The following is a 21,365-nucleotide window of genomic DNA, read 5'->3' on the forward strand; positions in this document are numbered from 1 at the left end:
GTTAGGGCCTCAGGGGTAGGTTTTTGCACTGTGAAATCAGTGTCAAAAGGTAAGCCATCTTGTAACCTTTCCATTTGTCCTACAGATGTGCGGTAAGCTCACACAGTAGCATTTCAGAGAAAACCAAGTAGGGCCTCGATAATTATTTCAAAGTTAGCAATAAAACAGTATTCTAAAATGACCCTGAAGGGGGAGTGCTCAGTTCACTAAAAGAACATGTGGTAGGCTCAGCCTTCTGCTAAATCACCTATACTGAAAGATGGGATCCTCACAATACAACTTTAAGTCTGGTTCTTCATTATTGTTCATGACACTAGGTCCACATCTAACATTTCCTCTTAAGCCACTGAACAGTGGCAATGATTTTAGTATTGTCATGTCCATTGTTAAGAAATAATGAATATCACTTCATCATTCTGAAAGCATTCTATAATAGGATGGTGTAAGAGTTTAGTTTTTCAAACAGCAGTTATTGTAAGATACAATTTTTCTTTACTAATTTTTAATATAGCCTTGATAATGCACTAGATTTCTATTATACTTGAATCTACTCTAGTTCGTTGATATATTTTTATTCACTTCTACATTATTTTTAAACAAAAAAATCTCATTTTAGTGTAGTTTTAGATTTAAAGAATATTGCAAAAGTAATACTGAGTTCCTACATAACCTACACCTATCTTCTCCTATTAGTAACATCTTACATTAGTATGGTACATTTGTTAAAATTAATGAATCAGTATTGATAAATTTTTACTAACTAATCACCACAATTTATTAAATTTTCCTTAGTTTTTACTTAGTGCCCTTTTTTGGTTTCAAGATCTCATCAAGATACCATATTACATGTATTCCTCATGCCTTCTTAGCTCCCTCTTGGTTGGGACAGTTTTCCAGGCTTTCCTTGTTTGTAATGACCTTGAAAGTTTTGATCCATCCTGGGCAGGTATTTGTGGAATACAAATACAAATACCCATTCCTTCATCGGGATGTGTCTGATGTTGTTCTCATGGGTTTATAGGTTGTTAGGATGAAGACCACAGAGGTAAAGTGCTATTTTTGATCACATCATATCAAGGGTAGATTCTATCAACATGATTTATCATTGTTGATCTTCACTTTGGTCACCTGGCTGAGGCAGTGTCTGTCAGTTTTCTCCACCATAAAGTTGTTTTCTCCCGTCCCTTTCTATCCTATTCTCCTAGAGAGGAAGTCACTATGAACATCCCCCACTTAAGGCACAGGGAGTCATGCTCCACCTCCTGTGGATACAGCATCTACATAAATTATTTGTAATTTTCTGCATGGGATATTTTACTGTACTCTCCTATGTATTTATTCATCAATCATTGCTAAAGCGTGGACTCATAAATATTCATTTATAATTTGGGTTATAATCCTTTGCTACTTTATCACTCAAATTGTTCCATCTTTGGCCATTGGGAACTCCTGTGTCCCTCAGACATACAGCAGCATTTTTGCGGTGCTTCCTTCCTTTCTGGCACTACAAGATGCTACAAGATGCTCTGGGCTCATCTTGTGTATTTCATGCCCCAGTTCTAGAATCTACCATTTTGCCAAGAAACACTGCTTCCTGTTACTAAAAACCAAGAAAGATCTGGATGCTAGATGTACTTGGGAGTTTTATTTTAAAATTCTAAATCTTTATGGTCTTTAAATAAAAATTTAAATGCTTTCGTTAAGGCAACCCAGTGGGGAGAATGTTTTGTTTGCACAGAGCCTTGTGTAATGATAAGGGGCTCTGTAGCACCTGGTCAGGAGTAGGGCACTGCTCTGTTATCACACTTACTGTCTGGAACACCCTGGTCCTCTGTTGTGCACAGACCAACAAAGTTCAACAAATCATACTTCAAAATTTCCAGATAGTATATAAACATAAGTACTGCTGAATTTCAATTATGTTTGTATGAGTTTCTGAATGAATAATATCAACATGTTATACAGACTGACATTTATAAACTAAGAACTTGAGATGATGGGACACAGAACTCAAATGTACTATTCAAATAATACACCTTTTCTATTAAAATAATACACCTTTTCTATTAAAATGCTCTTAAGTATCAGGATGCAAACCAGAGCTTTGCTTTCAATTGGGCCATTGGTATATATTCTGTGATCTATGAGGACAAGGACATTCAGGTGATACCGGGATAAATGAGGTAGAAAGGAGTCATAGAGAAGCAAAGATATTTAGACAAAATTTTAGGAATGTATATTTACTCTAACTTCCAAGAATATAGAAATTTGAAAAGGTATAATCTTGTATGCTTTATAATATTCTCAAGCCTAGTTTATTTTAAAACCAATAGAAAATTAAATGGAGAGTAGATTATAATGATGTAAATCAGGAAAGCCATCTGTATAAATACATAAAATTGCATTAAATGATTTTCTACTATAATATGGGATTCAAGATTGTAATCAGATGGAAAGGAGCAATATATTGAATGATTAAGTTATTAACTGAACATGAATTTTAGGTCAATATCTTTCCAAACACAAGATTTTCACACAAAGAAATATAACCAAATATCATTCTTTAACAAGTTAATAGGCTCCAGTATTTCCTATACATTCACAATATTGCTCACTACAATTTGAAAATGTAAAGTAATTGGAAAAATTAGAAATTTAAATGTTAAACATTACCTTTTAGTTTTTTTAAATACCAGTTTTAATATGAGACATTAAGAGCCCAGAGGAAAATAAAGTGGTTTACCAGTTTTAAGACAGTGGACAGGAAGGCAGAAAAATCATTAGATGATATTATATTACACCAGCAAGGTTGGGACAGGGTGTATTACAAAATGGGAATTTATATCAATTAACAGGCTTCTATGCAACTCCAAAATGTCGATTTTAAATGATGAAATGAGGTCAGATTGCAAGTGAAGAGAAATATGTCAGGACAGATGGATAAAGGCATGCAAGAAAAGAGGAACACTGAGATAAATTCCAGTGCAGTTTAGCCATACTAAGATAAGGTCGGTGAGAGGTGTGAGCAATTTCAGTTAGGCAAAGGGACATTATCAGTTTTAGAATAATATAACCTGGTATTAACGACATCCATAAACAAAGTATACAAAACTAGAAGGACCATTTTACTTTTTAAAAATACTGAATAAAATTTCTCCTAAAGACCTAATCATTAGTTTAAGTTCACATCTTGCAAACCCTTGGTACTTTCTGCTAACATCCATTATAAAACAAATGCACCAGTGCATTGAGCAAAATCTTTAAAAAGTGATAAGCCAACTAATATATTACACACCACAGGGATTCCGATATGAAAAATACTGCAAGTTCAAACTATAAACTGCCTTGTGTCTCAATAATGTCAGAGTGCTTTATGAACTGAGATGCTAAAATTCAATCTGAAATGTATTTACTCGCAGTACTGACAATCCATGAAAGCAACAAATAGCTCAAAGTTCTGTTTTGTGCTGTCTCAGGACTGGGGCTTTGCTCTGCCATGCTTTTGCACAGCACCCTGATTCCTGCCCTACCAAATGCCTAGAGACACACTGGGCAAGAACCAGAATATTGGTCATACACCCGAACAATACGTGCCAGGTATTGTTTACTTAATTCTCAAAACTTGAATGGAAACCCCAACAGGCAGACCACCTAGGAGCCAAATCCAGACACAGACATGTAACAACAGGCACCAAAACATCAGTGGAAATCAACATGTTGAGCTTCTGAATGAAGTCTTCTATAGCACATTCTCATTACAGGAGGCCATCCTGTTCAATAGTGTTTCTTAATCTGCCTGGGCCATTGTCTCATAAGCAGCTCAATTTCCTCAAGGGGTAGATGGCCAATAATAGCTTACCTGACTCACAGGCAAATGTCTTCGACGTTTCATCGTGAAAGATAATTGCCACTGCATGCTTCTTTGTCTCTCGGGGCAGTCTGGTTATATTTTTGATATTGTGCAGTTCAGTTACCTTGAAAGAAAAAATATTTTTAACTTAGTATATAGTATGTATGCTATATGTTGGAGTGCTGAAACAAAATAAGTTATCACAGTCTTACATGGATTTCCATTGAATATTTGTAATCATTTTAAATTGACTTTAGCCAAAAACAGTAAAGAACAAAACAAAATGTCTCCTATTATGCCCTTAACTTTGGTCACAGACTATATTATTTGCTGCATTTTGAAATGATCTACATATTATGTAGAAGGGTTCTATGGACTTTGCACTTTTATTAAAAGTATATACCTGGCAAATAATAGCAGTTGTGGTATACAGACGATTCTCATTAAATATCTGCGGAATATTGGTTGTATTTAATATCTCCCCTCTCTTAATTCTCACCCATCATACAAATGTCCTGTAGGCCTATGGTCCTGAGGTAACTGACACGTCTGTCAACAAAGTGACTGGAGAGCAAGTCCATTGCTCCAAAAGTTATATTTTAGAGCAACAGACTTGCTCTCCAGAAAAATGCTCATAGTGTTCACAGACCCATATACCACTTCTCCCACCAAAGCCCATCCAAGATTGATGCACGCAGGTTAACAACTCTTTATTTATTGGGCAATTAATAAATATCTACTAGCCTTATGTATTTTGGATGTTGACCCCTTATTGGTACAAGTTCTTCTGCTACAACTTGTGCATCTTTAATTTTCTCCAGTCAACAAACAAATGTATATTTCCTCAACAACTCTGCAAACACAACGTTGCAATAATATTCAATGAATTAATTTTTAAAAATCTACTTTTCAAGAGGTTGAATTTTTTTCTTCTCATTTATAAGATTTCTTATTTCTAGATCCATACTGTTAACAGAAAGAAGACAGGATTAACTAGCATAGTAAACAGCAAATTAATATCCTCTTTTATGACAACCTATGATATTATATCTATCATTATATGATATAATAAATTCATTACCTTTTGACTATGCTTTAATTTCTCTTCTCCAAATGTAGAATTTTCACAGGATATAACTAGCTTTTTCAAGGTTATTTTGCTGATTAATGTTTTTATAAACACAATAGTTAAACACATGCATATTTATATACATATTTGCATACTATAGTTATATAATCTAATATATAATACAAATATAATCAATATTTAAGTAATATTCCTTAGGATCTATTTTTCTAAGAAAATAATATTTTATTATCTCTAACATTAAATGTGGTTAGTACTTAGCAAGCATTTATACCTCTATTTAACATGACACTATGTAAACTAGACTAAGATCTCCAATAAAAACACATGAAAAAACTAAAAAAGGCAAGGAATCTATAATGTTTATGGAAATGAGCAAGTGGATATGTTGGAATGGAGACTACAGACAGTGGCTGAAAGTTACTTGTCGAGGAAAATCACCCAAGTCATCAGGTACTTTTTAAAGTTACAGTTGATGGTCTTTATTTGTGGTTTCTATATTTGTGAATTCACCTACTGCAAAAATGTATTTACAACCCCAAAATAAATATGCATGGCACATCTGTGGTCATTTGTAGACATGTGCATGTGCAGAGAGGTGAAAACTTTGAGTCTCCAGATGTGCACGCTTCCAGCTGAGGTTGAGCAGGTGATGCTGTGTCTTAATGTGTTCATGGTCATACTGTAGACACATGTTGTTTTCATGCTCTGCTTAGAGTCATGGCTGTTTCATTTTTGTGATTTTTCTTGTTGACTTCACTTTTAAAAATGGCTCCCCAAGTGCAGTGCTAGCTGTCTAGTGTTCCTAAATTAAAGAGGACTGTGATACCCCTTATGGAGAAAACACATGTGTTAGATAAGCTTTATTCAGCATGAGTTACAGTGCTGTTTGCCCTAAGTTCATTGTTAGTAATCAGATATCTTTAAAGAGCAACAATAAAACAAGGTAATATAATGATCAGTTAACAAAAGTGTTGTGATTAGAGGTCATTAATTCATTCGTGGTTTGCAACTCAATGTTTGCAGAGGTTTTATAGTCCATAACTACAATGAATTATGAAAATCAACTATATGCCTTAGAGATTGTTTTAGGGTTTACCATAAATATTTTAACATATCAGAATTAGCTTTAGATTGATATTAATTTTGTGCCAGTGAAATATACAAATCTCATATCTACATAGCTTTTCCCTTATTGAGATATTATTTTTATACATATTACATCTATTAATATAAATGTTACAAACCCAACATTACATTTATAATTTTAGTTTATATAATTATCTTTTAAAGAAGCTGAGAGAAGAAAGGAGACCAAGTGTATATATATTACTTTTTTACATTAACATTTTCTTTATCATTTCTGGATCTTTTGTTCCTATTGACTTGAATTACTATCTGAAGTCATTTCCATAGTCCAATACAGCTTTGCTCCCACACCTCCTTTGTATTACTATTGGTAAATATATTAGAACTCTATATGTTATAGGCCTAAAAGTACATTATATACACATTGTTTTATGTAATTGCCTTTTAAGTCAGTTCGGAGGGAAAAAATATGCATTTATATTGTCTTTTATAATTACCATACTGATACTGTTTTTTGATATGGTTGGGCTGGGATCACTTAATATTTCTTGTAAGGCACATCTGTGAGTTTTAGTCTGTCTCACGATACCTTTATTTCATCTTATTTTTTGAAGAATACAAGATTCTTTGTGGATGTGTTTTGTTTTGTTTTTTTCTTTTTTCCCTTTAAGCACTTTGAATATACTTTCCACTGTCGTCCAGTCTACAATGTTTTTAGTGAGAAGTCAGATGTTAATCTTATCGGGGTTCCTTTGTAAGTGAAGAGCAGTTTTTCTTTTGCTGCTTTCAAGATACTCCATCAGTCTTTATCTTTCAGTATTTTTACTATGACATGCCTGATCATATATCACTTTGCATTTATCCTACCTTGAGTTAATTGAGCTTCTGGATGTGGAATGACAGTGGTTTAATCAGGACTCCCTTTCACTCTTTCTTTCCATGACCACACCCAATTATTTAGCTCCACTACTTGCAGGCCGATGTCTTTATTTATTAAAAAAATATCCTGTGGGCATATATCACTTCACATATTGGGCCAATCCAATTTGGGATCTTTTAAAGTAATAGTTCCTGAGGTCATTGTTTGACATTGGTGCTAAATCCAGATGGGCTCCTCCCAGCTGTCTATGTTCCAGGTCCTGTCCAGCAAACTTGCTGACCTACAGTTTAGCTTGTATCTCTCATATACCTATCATTTTCTCCCAATTGCTTTTTATCATAACCTCTATGCTTTTGTATCGTGTCCTTATGCTTAAACTTTTCCACACCCTGTTGAAAATGAAGTCAGGTGTTTTTGGAAAGAGACTGAGAACTCTGTCTTGTGGTCAGCTTTACTCATCTAGGGCAAAAATTGCTAAGTCTTGTGTCTTAGGGTTCTCTGGAGAAACAGAATCAGTAGTAGGGGTCTTCAAAAGGTTCATAGAAAATACATATGAAAAAATATGCATGGATTAAAAATTTTTTATACCAAAATAAATTAATAATCTCATAACTCATAAATTCACATAAACTCATCAACTCTTGTTATAACATATCTAAGTAGACTCTAGTTTGAGGCACTAAGAAGGCTAAGACATCAGTTTGAAAAGGACTCTTAGCAACATGAATTCTGCTAAAATGGAAGCAAAGACAAACATCAAACTTAGGGTAAAGCTTGAGTGGAAGAATGATGAAATTATTGATGCTTCACAAAAAGTTTATGGGAACCAATGTCCAAAGAAATCAGCAGCTTACAAATAAATAAGTCAATTGAAGAAGAGACAAGATGATGTTGAAGATGAAGCCCTCAGTAGCAGATCATCCACATCAATTTTTGAGGGAAAAATATCATCTTGTTCTGGCCTTAATTAAGAAAGACCAACAATTAATGGCAGAAACAATAGCCGAAACCACAGACATCTCAATTGGTTCAGCTTATCCAAGTCTGACAGAAAAAGTAAAGTTGAACAAATTTTCCACTCAATGGATGCCAAAACTGTTGTGCTTAGATTAGCTGCACAATTGTTTTTCTAATTCTGTGAAAAATGACATTGATAATTTGATAGGGATTGCATTGAACCTGTAGATTGCTCTGGGTAGTATGGTCATTTTAACAATTAAGTTTTCCAATCCGTTAACATGTTGTGGCTTTGCATTTGCTCAATTCTTTCATCAGTGTTTTGCTGTTTTCCTTGTAGAGGTCTTTCACCTCCTTGGTTAAATTTGTTCCTAGATATTTTATTTTTTGAGATATTGTAAATGAGATCACCTTCTTGATCTCTTTTTTAATGGTTCATTATTGGTTTGTAGAAATGCCACTTCTTTTTGTATGTTGATTTTGTATCCTGCAACTTTACTGAATTTATCAAATCTAAATCCACTTTGGTAGAGTCTTTAGGTTTTTCTTTTTCTATATATATATATATATTTTTAACATGTAAGAGACAGAGTATCACTATATTAGCCAGGTTGTTCTTGAACTCCTGGCATCAAGTGATCCTCCTGCCTCGACCTCCCAAAGTGCTAGGATTGCAGGTGTGATCCACTGTGTGAGGCCAAAATATACATTTTTCAGAATATAAGATCATCTCATCTGCAAAGAGGGACAATTTGACTTCTTTTCCAATCTGGATGCCTTTTATTTCTTTTCTTTTCTTTTCCTTTTTTTTTTCCTGTTTGCTCTGGCTAGGACTTCTACTGCTATGTAGAATAAGAGGGGTGAAAGTAAAACCTACTTTCACCTTTTGGTTTGTATCAGTTATGAGAGGAAAGGCTTTAGGTTAGAAATTAATATATCTGTTATTTATATTTGTTTTCTCCCTACTTGTAATTATCTCATTTAAAATTATCTTAAAAAATTAAAATGTGTAATATGGGTTATTTTAAGTAAAATAAACGTAGGTTTGCTTATATATATGAATACATATATTTGTATATGCAGGTATCTGTATGTGTATGTGTGTACATGTATGTATATACAATTTGCTATCTGTCCATCCATCTATCTGAAAATATTCATTTTCCCCTTCAGAAAAAATAAAAACCAATGTCTTACAGCTTCTGAGAATTAATACCCTGGAGAAAAATAAGATTTTTAAGAAGAGTGATTCACATATTGTATTTTAAGCACATTAAAGCGTGTTCTGAAATAAAGCTTAACTTTTTAATGTTTAAATAATTAACGGAATCAAGTGACATTTAAAACAAATTTCATTAAAACAAAATAAATTGATGTTTGAAAAGATATACTGTTTTCAAATGCTACTAATTTTACCTGAACAAAGGATCTTCATGAAAATTCTGTGTTGCTTAATAATTTACATCAAAAGGTAAACGCAAGAATGATATACTGTTAAACTACATTACATATTATAGCTAGCTGTACCATATTATGAAAACATTTATAAATCTGTTTGAGGATGAATCTTTTCCAAAGGTTTTTACTTGCAAACATAAAAGAATATTAGAACACATATTGTGATTTCTATTTTTTGTCCTCTTATAATAAAAATTGACAAAATAAGCTAATGGGTAGCCTAGAAAAATGCAGCAAACCCCAGGGATTTTCTAACTTCAGTGCCTTAGGCAACCTGATGGATGATGTAGTTCAAACAAAGTGTTTGCTCCTCTGTAAAATGCAGACAGCTTCTTCAAGCTCACATTGTTACAGTAGTTTTTAGAATAATGCAAGGGTTTTCATTGTTGATCAACAATGTGATGTTATCCACTTCAGTGTGTACCCTAAGAAATTAAGCAGATACTAGAAAAGAAAAATACTAATGAAGAGGATCAAATTCTACTTTTCTTTTTTTTTTTTTTTCCTCTTAAGAGACAGGGCCTTGTTCTGTGGCCCAGGCTGGCGTGAAGTGGTGAGATCATAGCTGACTGCAGCCTCAAACTCCTGGGTTCAAGCAATCCTCTTGCTTCAGCCTTCCAAGTAGCTGGGACTACAGGTGTGTACCACTATGCCCAACTAATTTTTTTAATTTAATTTTTTTGTAGAAATGGGGTCTCTCTATGTTACACGGTCTGGCCTTAAACTCTTGGCCTCAAGCTATCTTCCAGCCTTGGTATCCAAGAGTGCTGGGATTGCAGGCATGAAATCCATCATGCCACTGTGCCTAACCAAATTCTACTTTAAAAAAAATTTTAAACCATGAAAATTTAGGACAAGATCTAGTATATTTGAATATCCTAGCTTCATTTCTTTTTTTACTGTCAATACTACATGGATTGACTACCATGGAAAACTCTGTATTTACTTACACAAAGAAAGCTTTTAAAATAATTTATAAAATGTTCTAAAATTATGTTTTCATTAGTCAAAACTTGTCAACGTAACATAAAAAATTATCAAAATTTATTAAAATTGTGAAATCCTTGAGCTTTTCAATAATATCAGTAAATTATTGCATCATTAAAAAATTAATATGTACTTTTAAATTGATTTTTCACATGGCTGTAAAAGCATGAAGTACTGATTAAAGTTTAATGAAAGCATTAAACTTAAGTTTTTTAAATATGAAGTTGACTGAATTGAACTGAAGGAAAAATTATTTGAAAATAATTCAGGTTGTTCATGTCCAAATCAATAAATTCTATGATGAAAAATTTAAAATATTAAGGTCTGATAAATGAGAAGACTAATGCCTAAGTATAAACTTACCTAAATGACAACACTGCTAATAGCTGTTATTTAATTGTCATTTTAAAGAGAAATCCCTAAGCAATTCATGGTGCTAGTAGAGACAAAGACGAAACACATGACCTTGTTTTTGTAGGATTCATAATTTATTTGGAGTGGGAAAATAAAAAATAACTCTAGTAAAAACCCTATGAAAGAAGGAAAAATCAGAATTAAGGGAACAGAGAGGAAGAAAGATCTTTATCTGACTTTGTGGGTTTTGCCACTTCTTTGTAGACATGACACTTTGATTTTAAAGGGTAAGTTTAAAAAAAGAAAAAAGAAAAACAAAAGCCACCAACTCCCAAACCTTACTCTTACCCAACTTTATTCATGTGGGTTATATCTGTTAGTGATTCCCATAAGAGATATTAGAACTTATACATTCTTAAATATTTTTATTATGTGTTTTAAAAAAATAATACCAACACAAATAGCATTTTAAAATGAAAATAATTCCCAAATAGTATGAAGAGTGGCAATGTTTTTGCATTTTTCCAAAACTCATACATCTGGCTTAATACAACACAGCTTAATACTCACATCTGCTTCTGAATTTAATGTTTAATATGTTCTTTTGATTGATAATATGAAGAAAATAAGGCCTTATACAGACATGAACTTGTCAACTAACCTATATTAGTCTCCTTCGATTCTTTCTCCAAGCTCAGCAAATGTTTTATTGAAGGTTATTGTGCCAGGGAGTCTGAGACCAGGTCACATGCTTTTCCTACTCTTAAAATTCATAGGTCTAGTTTCAACTTTTAATGAGTCTTTTATTCATTGTGATTTTGTATCATCTTGGACTGATCATTGGGAAAATATTGATTTACTCAGTTATGCAAACTTTCTAAATATTGACATTATTTTATTATACATATCTTTAAAAAATAGTTAATATCAACCTTAGTCTCTTCAGAAAAGTCGTTTTGAGAAGTTGTCAAGTTCAAAAATGCAGATACAAGATTTCCAAATTTTAATTTTCACTTGCAAGCTTAAATTTTCAAATTTTCAGTAAGTACTCAGTTGCTTTTTCCTTGATGAGACTCCCTTAGTTCATTTTTGAGAACATATGTGACAAATACCAAAATCTGAACGACCACAGTTTGTCTGTCAGTCATTCTTCCATTACAATAGCTTCTTTTTTTTTCTTTAACTATTAGGCTTGTGACTTCAACCATCGCACATGTGCTCTCCTCAAGACAGCCATCACACGTCAGTATACAGCAGAAGTGACCTATGAGTTCTATTTATTTTGTCACGTAGAATATTAAAAAGACACACTTGGAAGTCTAGACTTAAAATTAGTATTTTTAACTACTTCGTCAAGGACATTCTTAAGTAAAATGAAATAAAATTGGCATCTTCATTTGTGTGTTTACTTATTTAGGTAACTGCATGATTGTAAAACATGTAACTGCTACTATTGTTTGGAGGTGCTGCCTTGATGAATACTATAGTTTTAATTAATATTGCAAATGCACCGAAACAGAGTGGAAATGAAAACAAGTAGGAAAGACAGGTAACACAGAAGCATTATGATGAAAGGGTGTTGTTTTCACGAACCACTCTGAGATCCACTATTCCATGTATAACCTCCTCCTGGACCCACAACATCTGTTCTGTCATGAAGTTTTGTCAATTCTACTTCTTGAACATTCTCCTACTTATTCCTTCCTCTTCACATTAATGACTCATTTAAACCCTCACTCTTTCTCTTCTGAAATAGTTTCATTATTTTCCCATCAGCCTACATGCTCCTCACCTTTCATTATCTTGATCACACTGTTTTCAGACGAATATTTCTTAACCATACATTTAATCATGCCCCTCAAGGACTTAAGCTTATTTAGTAATATCTTAAAAATGAAATTTTCACCCTTTAGCAAGAACCAGAAGGCTTTCCATGATTTAGTTGCTACCTGCACATCTAATCTCATCATCTTTTTCCAGCTCTCAACACAAGCTAAGTTCCAGCCATATACAACATCTTTCAATTGTCCTGAATAAACAGCATGCTATGTAAAGGTTATGAAACTTTTCACAAAATAATCCACTTGGACTATCCTGATCTCGCATATTTCTATCAAACTAATAATCATTCTTCAGAACCAATGGGCAGGTCTTCCCTGAGTGACTCATGCAGAGTTCATAAATTCATTCCTGGACAGACCTTTTCTCTACAACTTGGCAATTTGATCTAAACTCAGATGCCTATGGCTCGTTATGAAATCTGTTCGTGTTCTTATGCAGGACACAGTAAGCAAAAATAGTTAATTTTCATTCATTAATGTTATTTAGTTCTTTGCATAGCTAGACTTCAACATAGGATTTATTTACTTATTCATTTGTGAGTTTTGACAGTGTGCTGTTACTATGAAGACCACTAGGCATTTATTAAGTGATTATTCCTTTCATAGCCTATGGGAGAAGAAAAGACTGAAGAATAGGATTTATTCTCTTGGGGTATATGCTGTAAGAGGGAGGGCATATTTAGATATTTTAGGAGTTATAAATAGAAGAACAAACATCAGAGAGAAGCTTTGCTTCAATTTCAGTTCAAAAAGGTTAGTAAGATTTTACTTGTTCCACCAATTACTACCATTTTAAGTGGAGGTATATGATATGGGCTTAAGGACATAGCGATATTTTTTCCAGTTAAGCCCAAGTCTTTGTTATTTTATTTGCATGCTTGGTAACATTTGGAATACATAAATTATATCTGTGCATTTTAAAAACATCATGCTATTTATTTTATGCATCTTTTCTTTTAGCCTAACTGTGCAAATTAAGTGGAATATTACCACTCAATGCAGATCTTACTCACTACAATTGCATTTACACTATTTACTACATACATAAATAGGCAAAACCCCATATTTACTATAATTATTATTAGTTTTAATGTGCCTCTTTTCAGCTTGCATCGTGATAATTGAGATTAGATTATCTGCCCATTAAAGCACTAACATTCTTTCTTTAAACCTATCTTTTGAAAAGTGAAATTACTTTCTAGATTTTTTTCAAGTACAGTCAAATGAATTAGAACATAAATTTTACTATTCTTTCTTAGTAATCTCACTAATAATTCTTATTAATCTGGGTATTTTACTAATCTTCTATGGTTGTTTTAATTAAGTCAAAGATTTTACTTTTGAGAGTAAAATAGTACCTTTTAGGAGCAAGTTTAATAAAACTTCACTTTATTAGGATGGAAAATATTTATTTTCTACTAAGAAAAGAAAATGAAAATTTTACTGCATTTTCATTATTACAATAAATGTAGGTTAATCTCTCTATGCTTGAATCCTGAGCTTTCATAGCAATTTAAATATTTGTATTACATCATACACTATATGCTTCAATATCTGGATCATGAAATTTGCATAGAAATTTTACTATTGCTTTTTTCCAACTAAATTTATATCAATTTTCCAGCAGCTGCTTCCTTATATTTGCCTCCTGTTGCTGATAAAAATGAATGTGTACAACGAAATAAATCAATTTAATTCATTCTTAAAGCTACCTGTGACAGACATGTGCTCTGACACAATTCTTCCATAGCTCACCACTTGACTCTCCTAATATGTTATTAATAATTACTAGCTTGATCTTTTACATCTTTGACATAAACCATGTTATGAAATGCCTCATCTAAAAATGAATAATTATATCAATATAATTATAGCCATAATTATATTATAACTAACCATAATACTCACTCCATTGGCTGTCTACTCAACATCCAGCTCCAACTCCTTAATTCTTACCAGAACCTGATTTTGTTCCATTATTTGCCCCTCCAACAAGCAGCCCATGTGTGTCCTGGTGGGAATCTCTCAGCCCTAGTATCTCGGTACAACTCATTATTCCAAGGGTAAAGTTTCCTTGCTTGTGATTAGTTTAGAAATGGGAGTATGAGCCACATATGGCTAATGTGATGTGAATAGAAGTCTCCTAGTGGTAGCTTCATGATAAACCAGCCTTCTTCTCGAGTGCTGCTGCCCTGTTTGAATGTCATAACTAAGAAAAGCTACAGCTGCCACTCTACTAGACTGAAGAGGATGAGGCAATCCTAAGATGGAAGAACACAGATAAAGGAAACAAAGACATGTTTTAATGGTTTAGCAGGAGTTACTGAATCAAGAAACCTTGAAGCCAGTTTCTTTTTGTGCTGTAATATATAATAATGCACATTTGAAACTTGTGTGCACTGGGTTTCTGTTATTCGCACCGCCTAAACTTTCTAACTGATTAGCAAGCTTAGAGTGGAGCTTGCCTCATTTTACAAATGGCAAAATGGCTACCCTGATTTGGGTCTCTATCACACAGTTAAAGTCACAGAGAGAATAAGGGCCAAATTTCTTAGTTCTCAGGCTAGCACACTTTCTACCAATTCATGCAATAGTCATTACTCTGAAAGTCATGTGATTTATCAATGGTTAATAAGAGCTAAATAAGAAGTTATTCTTATTTAGTTATAGTTATAAGGCTTCAACTATAAAAGAGACTCAAATTGCAGGGATGATGAAAAGAAGCCCAGAAAAACCTCATTACCTTATTATGCCTAAGTTATTATGAGATTGTCTATTATAAAAGAGAAAGACAATCTATATTCAAGTCTGGAAAATACAGAAAATCACTATATAGAAATATAGGTACTGAAGTAGAAAATCTTTGCACTTCTCGTGTGTGTTTAAATCTACCACATCTAATAATATGCTCCACTGACTCCAAAAACAAAAATTCACAAAACAACTCCGTCAGTTACAACATCACTCTTACTTTGAGAGTTGCAATCTTACTACACAGATACTATCAGATACTGTACAGCTATATGACTTTACTTAGTAGATGGACAAACTTAAATCTCTTAATTATTATAATGGGTTGCACAGGGGCCCCTGAGAAGGTATGTCCAAGTCCTTGTCCCTAGAACCTGTGTATGTGCCCTTATTTGGAAAAAGGGTCTTTGTAGATGTAATTAAGGACCTTGAGAGGACATCATTCTGAATTTAGTGTAGGCCTTAAATCTAACAAGTGTCTTTACAAGAGACGAGCAGAGGAAGATTTGAGACAAAGACACGGGGAGATGGCCCTGAGAAGATGGAGGCAGAGATAGAAGTTATGCTGTGCTAACCAAGGAAGACCTGGAACCACCGGATGCTGAACAAGGCAAGCGAGGAGACTCCCTTGCAAGCTTTGGGAGAGTGTCGCCCTGCAGACGCCTTGATTTCTGACTTTTGGCATCCAGAACTATAACAGAATAAATTTGTGTTTTTAAGCCACCAAGTTTTTGGTAATTTGTGAGGCCAGCCCCAGTGACTACAATGACACAGGATTATGAGAAGATAAACAGTGCCATCTGTATCAGAGTTAGTTATACATGAACGTATAATAGCAGGACAACCACGAAAAGTTTCTATATAGCCCCATTTCTCCAGTAAGATATTTGTTTCTTTAAAAGCAATGGATACAACCCTGTTTATTCAGTGTCACCTAAAGGCATTAAAATGCTTTTCTTTTTTACTTATTTATTTTTGATTACTAAGAAGTCCACACAGCTCTCCAATGTGCTTCCCCTAGAGGCTGGGCAGGTGATTGACGGCAGCCTGTGGGAGGTGAAGGTCCATTCGGGCAAGAGTTCCTTGTCAACGAGCCCTGTCAGTATCAGGACCCCAGGAGGAAATGCAGGGAAAAGGCAGTAAAGCACAAAGCTTCTCTTTGGAAAAATAATTTATTGCTCTCTGATGGGGGCCACAGCAAGCAGCACAGCTGACCTGTTACTGAGCTGGTGAGCTCTTCATCTGCCCTCTGGGGCTACCTCCTCTCCACTGGGAAACTAGCCAGTAGGGTCCGAGGACATCCGCCTGCAGGAGAGGTCATTCAGAGGTTCAGAGGGGAAGTTCTGAATGTTTCAGAGGGTATGGCTTGCTCTGTTCTTTGTAACCAATCATATTTTATTTTATTTTTTCTGGTTTGGGCACATTAACAAGGAACAAAAGAGTAGCACGGCAGAGGGCCTGCTATCAACATGAAATCCTAGGCTGAATGACCCTGGAGAAGACAGCCAGTGGGTCCACTCTTCTCTATAATAAAACTATGAGAAGTCTGCAGGTCGCCCTCCTCAAACAGATAAAACATTTATTTGTCAAAAAGCTCCTTTATACTCCTGTGGTCTATCATCAAAACTTGATTTTCACAAAGATCTCGAGAAAATACGTGGCTAATATTTAAGCAAGTCATTATGCTAGTTGTGGCTTCTGTAACTGCTTCTCGTTGGCATTTCTGGAATCAAAACAGGGCTGTTTACTTGTTTAATAAAGAAGTTCGCTGTTTACTGCACACATCTGACAGCTGGGAAGAGCTACCATGAGTCGACCAGGATTGCTGACCTACCATTATATGTAAGACAGAAAATACAGAAAGATCAAGTTCTGGTGGCATGAAAAAAACTGACAACAGCTTGAGAGATCATTGCCTTAAAAATGGTGTTGCAGCTGTTCCAAAGATACAAGGCTATGATTAGGGACAGGTTACTGACATACATCAACTTTTAAAAGTGTCACAAGCTGGGTTCTAAGTGGAAATAAAAATGGAGAAGCTTAGGGGAAACTGCCTGCATGTGATGACATTGTATCAGTCTATGAATGGTATTCAAGTTCAAATCACAGACAACCCCTTCAACTTAGTTCTCAGGCAAGATTACACAGATGCTACAAGCAGTACAGGGTATCCCTACACACAACCCTAACTGGTTTTGGAAGCACATTGACCTTTGTCCAGTAAATTATATTGTCCAGTGGGAAAAAAAAAAGACAAATCTAATCACAGGTGACAAAATTATATGACAAGGAAGTTAAGCAGTAAACCTATCACTCTCATAAGCAAAGATATGGAAGTTATATGAAATAAAACAATGGTTAAGCTATTTTATGTTATCTGTGTGGCCCTATATACACACATCTACTATCAACAGCAAACAAAACAGACACTTTCCTTCTAGCACATTTGGAATATTTGTAAAAACTGAAAAGATAGTGATAAAAAAAGTCTCAATAAATTCAAAAGAACAAACTTACACAAATTATATCCTATCACCATAATACAATGTCATTAAAATTTATTATAATAAGATAATCTACATATATAAAAATAAATAGAAAATTTCTAAAAAACATGAGTTTAAAGGAAATTATAAGTTAAATTACAAAACATGTAGATTTTAACAAAAATTGAACAGTATATATTAAAATTTAAGAAAGGAAAACATGTAGCTTTAAAAAATCATGAACAAAACAGGTTGACAGCAAAGAATTTAGACACAACTGAAAATGTGATTTAAAATAAGGCAACAGAGCATTTCCATAAAGAAAGACATAGTGATAAGGGCAGAAATCAATGAAATGAAAAAAAAATCTAAACAAAAGCTCCATTTGAAATGATTAATAAAAGAGACCTCTGGCAAGCTAGATGAAAGAACGTAGGAATAAATCAAGTACAGGATGAAAAGGGGAAACTGAACAAAGAAAAATCCAAATAGTAATAAACAGCTTCTAAACAACTATATATTAAAACATCAAGTAAAAGGTTGTATATCTAGGAAAATAAAAAATATCAAAATTGTCAGCAGAAAAAAAAAAGAAAACTTGAGTAAAACAATATATTCACTTTCCAAGAGCCCATTTCCAGATGCTTTCATAATTGAGTTTACCAAACTTTTAAGGGACAGTGAATTAATCTCTTCTCCAAGATAGTCCAGAAAAAAAAAAGCAAAAGCTGCTTAGCTATTTGAGTCTGGTTTAATGTTGATGCAAAAACCAGATATGGTCTGGGCGCGGTGGCTCACTCCTGTAATCCCAGCACTTTGGGAGGCTGAAGTGGGCGGATTGCTTGAGGTCAGGAGTTCAAGACCAGCCTGGCCAACATGGTGAAAACCTATCTCTACTGAAAAATGCAAAAATTAGCCGGGCTGGTGGCCACACCTGTAATCTCAGCTACTCAAGTGGCTGAGGCAGGAGAATCGGGAATTGCTTGAACCCAGAGGGGGAGGTTGCAGTGGCTGGAGGTTGTGCCACCGCACTCCAGCTTGGGTGACAGTGTGAGGCTCTATCTCAAACTAAACAACAACAAAAAACCCTGATTTGAAAAAAAGTAGGAAGAAAAGAAAAAAAACCAGATATGAAAAATGTTTAAAAATTATATAGTGATAACTTTGCTAAATTCATTTGATACTATTTTAACAGTATTTTGATAGTCTTTAGAATTTTTTTTTTTTTTTTGAGACGGAGTCCGCCCAGGCTGGAGTGCGGTGGCACCATCTCAGCTCACTGCAAGCTCCACCTCCCGGGAGGTGGAGCTCCACCTCCCAGGAGAATGGAGCTCCACGCCATTCTCCTGCCTCAGCCTCCCGAGTAGCTGGGACTACAGGCACCTGCCACCACGCCCGGCTAATTCTTTGTATTTTTAGTAGAGACGGGGTTTCACCGTGTTAGCCAGGATGGTCTCGATCTCCTGACCTCGTGATCCACCTGCCTCGGCCTCCCAAAGTGCTGGGATTACAGGCGTGAGCCACCGTGCCCGGTCAAAATATTAAAGGCAAAATTTTAAGGCCAATTGAACAATGTTTAAGATAACGCTTTTTTTTTTTTTTTTTTTTTTTTTTTTTTTTTTTTGTATAGATGGAATCTCACTATGTTGCCCGACTGATCTTGAATTCCCAGCCTCAAGCTATTCTGCTGCCTCAGCCTCTTACAGGGCTGGGATAACAGATGTGCTTCACCACTCCCGGCCTAGGATGATATCTTTGTTGTGTACTGGATGGGGAAGTATTTCTTAAAGAAAACTACGGCAGCTCAACCCATGAAAAATTTGAGTATATCAAATTTTCAGATTTCTGTTTAATGCAGGACTCCATACACAAAGTTAATGACAGATAATACAAGTGAGACGTTATTGCCAATGTGTAAAACTAAAGTGAGTCTAGTGCTTAAAACAGACAAGTTAACCTTATAAAGCAGCAAGAAAAATGTAGAAACTCCAGTAAAATACAAAACAGATTATACCAGTCAATTAATTCCAGGATTAATAAAACCTGAAAGCAACCATGCACCTGAAGAATATCTCAAACTCATTAAGAATTAAAAATGCTTGTTAAAACACTGTTGACCATGACGTTACACCCATCAGATTTGGAAAAGTTAATGAAGGAGGGTAAGTATCAATAAAAATGTGAGAATACAGAGATCCTCATGTACCAGGTGAATATGTAGAATGAGCTACCATTCTGGAAAGCCATCTGTAGTACATATGTAAGTATCTACATATATTTAACATGATTATCTCACTCCTTAATATATTCCCCAAAGTTTCTCACAATGGGTCACAAGGAGGGAATACAAAATCTTAATTACAGCACGGTTTTAGATAATGAGAAGTTACTAACAATCTAGTTTCTATCACTAGGAAAAATGGAAAAGTAAAATATAGTGAAGGAAAACTATGAAATATCCTGTAACAGAAGCAACTGGCAAAATGGACACATAGAAATGCGAATGGATCTTAAAAGCCATAATGCTAGCTGAGTAAAAATAAGAAACAGAATAAGGGTTATAACATAATAGCAGGTACATGAGTTTAAAATGCAGTAAGTGTACAAGAAATCAATAGTACAAATGTATAAGAATTATAGAAATATAAAGTTTCCATCAAACTCACTGTAATGATTGTCTATGGAGATGGAAAGATGAATGGGATTAAGGAATAGGTATAAAATAGATTAATCAAGTATTATAGAAACCTAGAAAAACAAAGAAAGGAAGAGAGATGGATGGAAGGAAGGAAGATGAAAATGAGTATTTGTACAGTCATTAATATATATCAACTCTTTGTTACAAAAAGGCTAGTTAAGTTTACTTTCCTAAACTTACGAGATCAACCCTAGGTGAGATCTACAAGTTAACTGTCAATCATGTGTAGCTGATGTTCATCTATACACTTATTGCATCTAGGAATATTTCATAATATTCAGGCTTATTTATGCTTTCACAAATTCAGCTAGAAACTTATATAGCTTTAAATTATAGAAAACCCAATTACCAGTGATTGAGACCTGAGGTAGGCAAACTATAGCCTACGGACCAATTTGGTCTACCCTCTGTTTTTGTAAATAAAGTTATATCAGAACACAGCCAGGCCCATTTCTTTACATGTTGTCTGTGGCTGCTTCATGCATTACAAAGGCAGAGTTTGAGCTCCAACAAAGACCTATGGTCTACAAAGCGTAAATTTTTTACTGGCTGACCCTTTACATTAAAAAAGTGTCCTCTGGGGACTAATTTCAACAAACAGGACCTTTTTTTGTTCCACCTGAGAACTTTGAAGTACATAGTTACTGGTGATGGTTCGATGCTGTTAAGAGCCAGCGTGTCAGGTCCATTTAGCTGTCCTTTTCTTAGCATTTCTCACAGGCTTGTTTCCTCATGGCCACAGAATGACTGCTGCATGTCCAGCCATCATGATTTCAATTTAGAAAAAAGAATAAGGGGCATTACTGTCCATATCAGAAAACATAAAACCCTATTGATAGCTTCTATCAGACTTTAATTTGTATCTCATTTGCCAGAAATGTACCTCCCTATCTGTAAGAAGTATAGAACAGTGATCATTCTGCTTTC

At 34.4% G+C, this 21,365-nt stretch overlaps 1 protein-coding gene across 1 annotated transcript in view; it reads right to left on the reverse strand.

Moving 5' to 3' along the window:
* Nucleotides 1–21,365, reverse strand: part of DOK6 (docking protein 6) — a 435,054-nt gene that overhangs the window by 240,930 nt on the left and 172,759 nt on the right. The window contains exon 3 of the mRNA XM_008013818.3: nt 3,860–3,974. Coding sequence (XP_008012009.1) covers nt 3,860–3,974 — 115 coding nt within the window. The remainder of the gene's footprint in view (nt 1–3,859; nt 3,975–21,365) is intronic.

Source organism: Chlorocebus sabaeus, chromosome 18 (assembly GCF_047675955.1).
Source record: "Chlorocebus sabaeus isolate Y175 chromosome 18, mChlSab1.0.hap1, whole genome shotgun sequence".
NCBI lineage: Eukaryota > Metazoa > Chordata > Mammalia > Primates > Cercopithecidae > Chlorocebus > Chlorocebus sabaeus.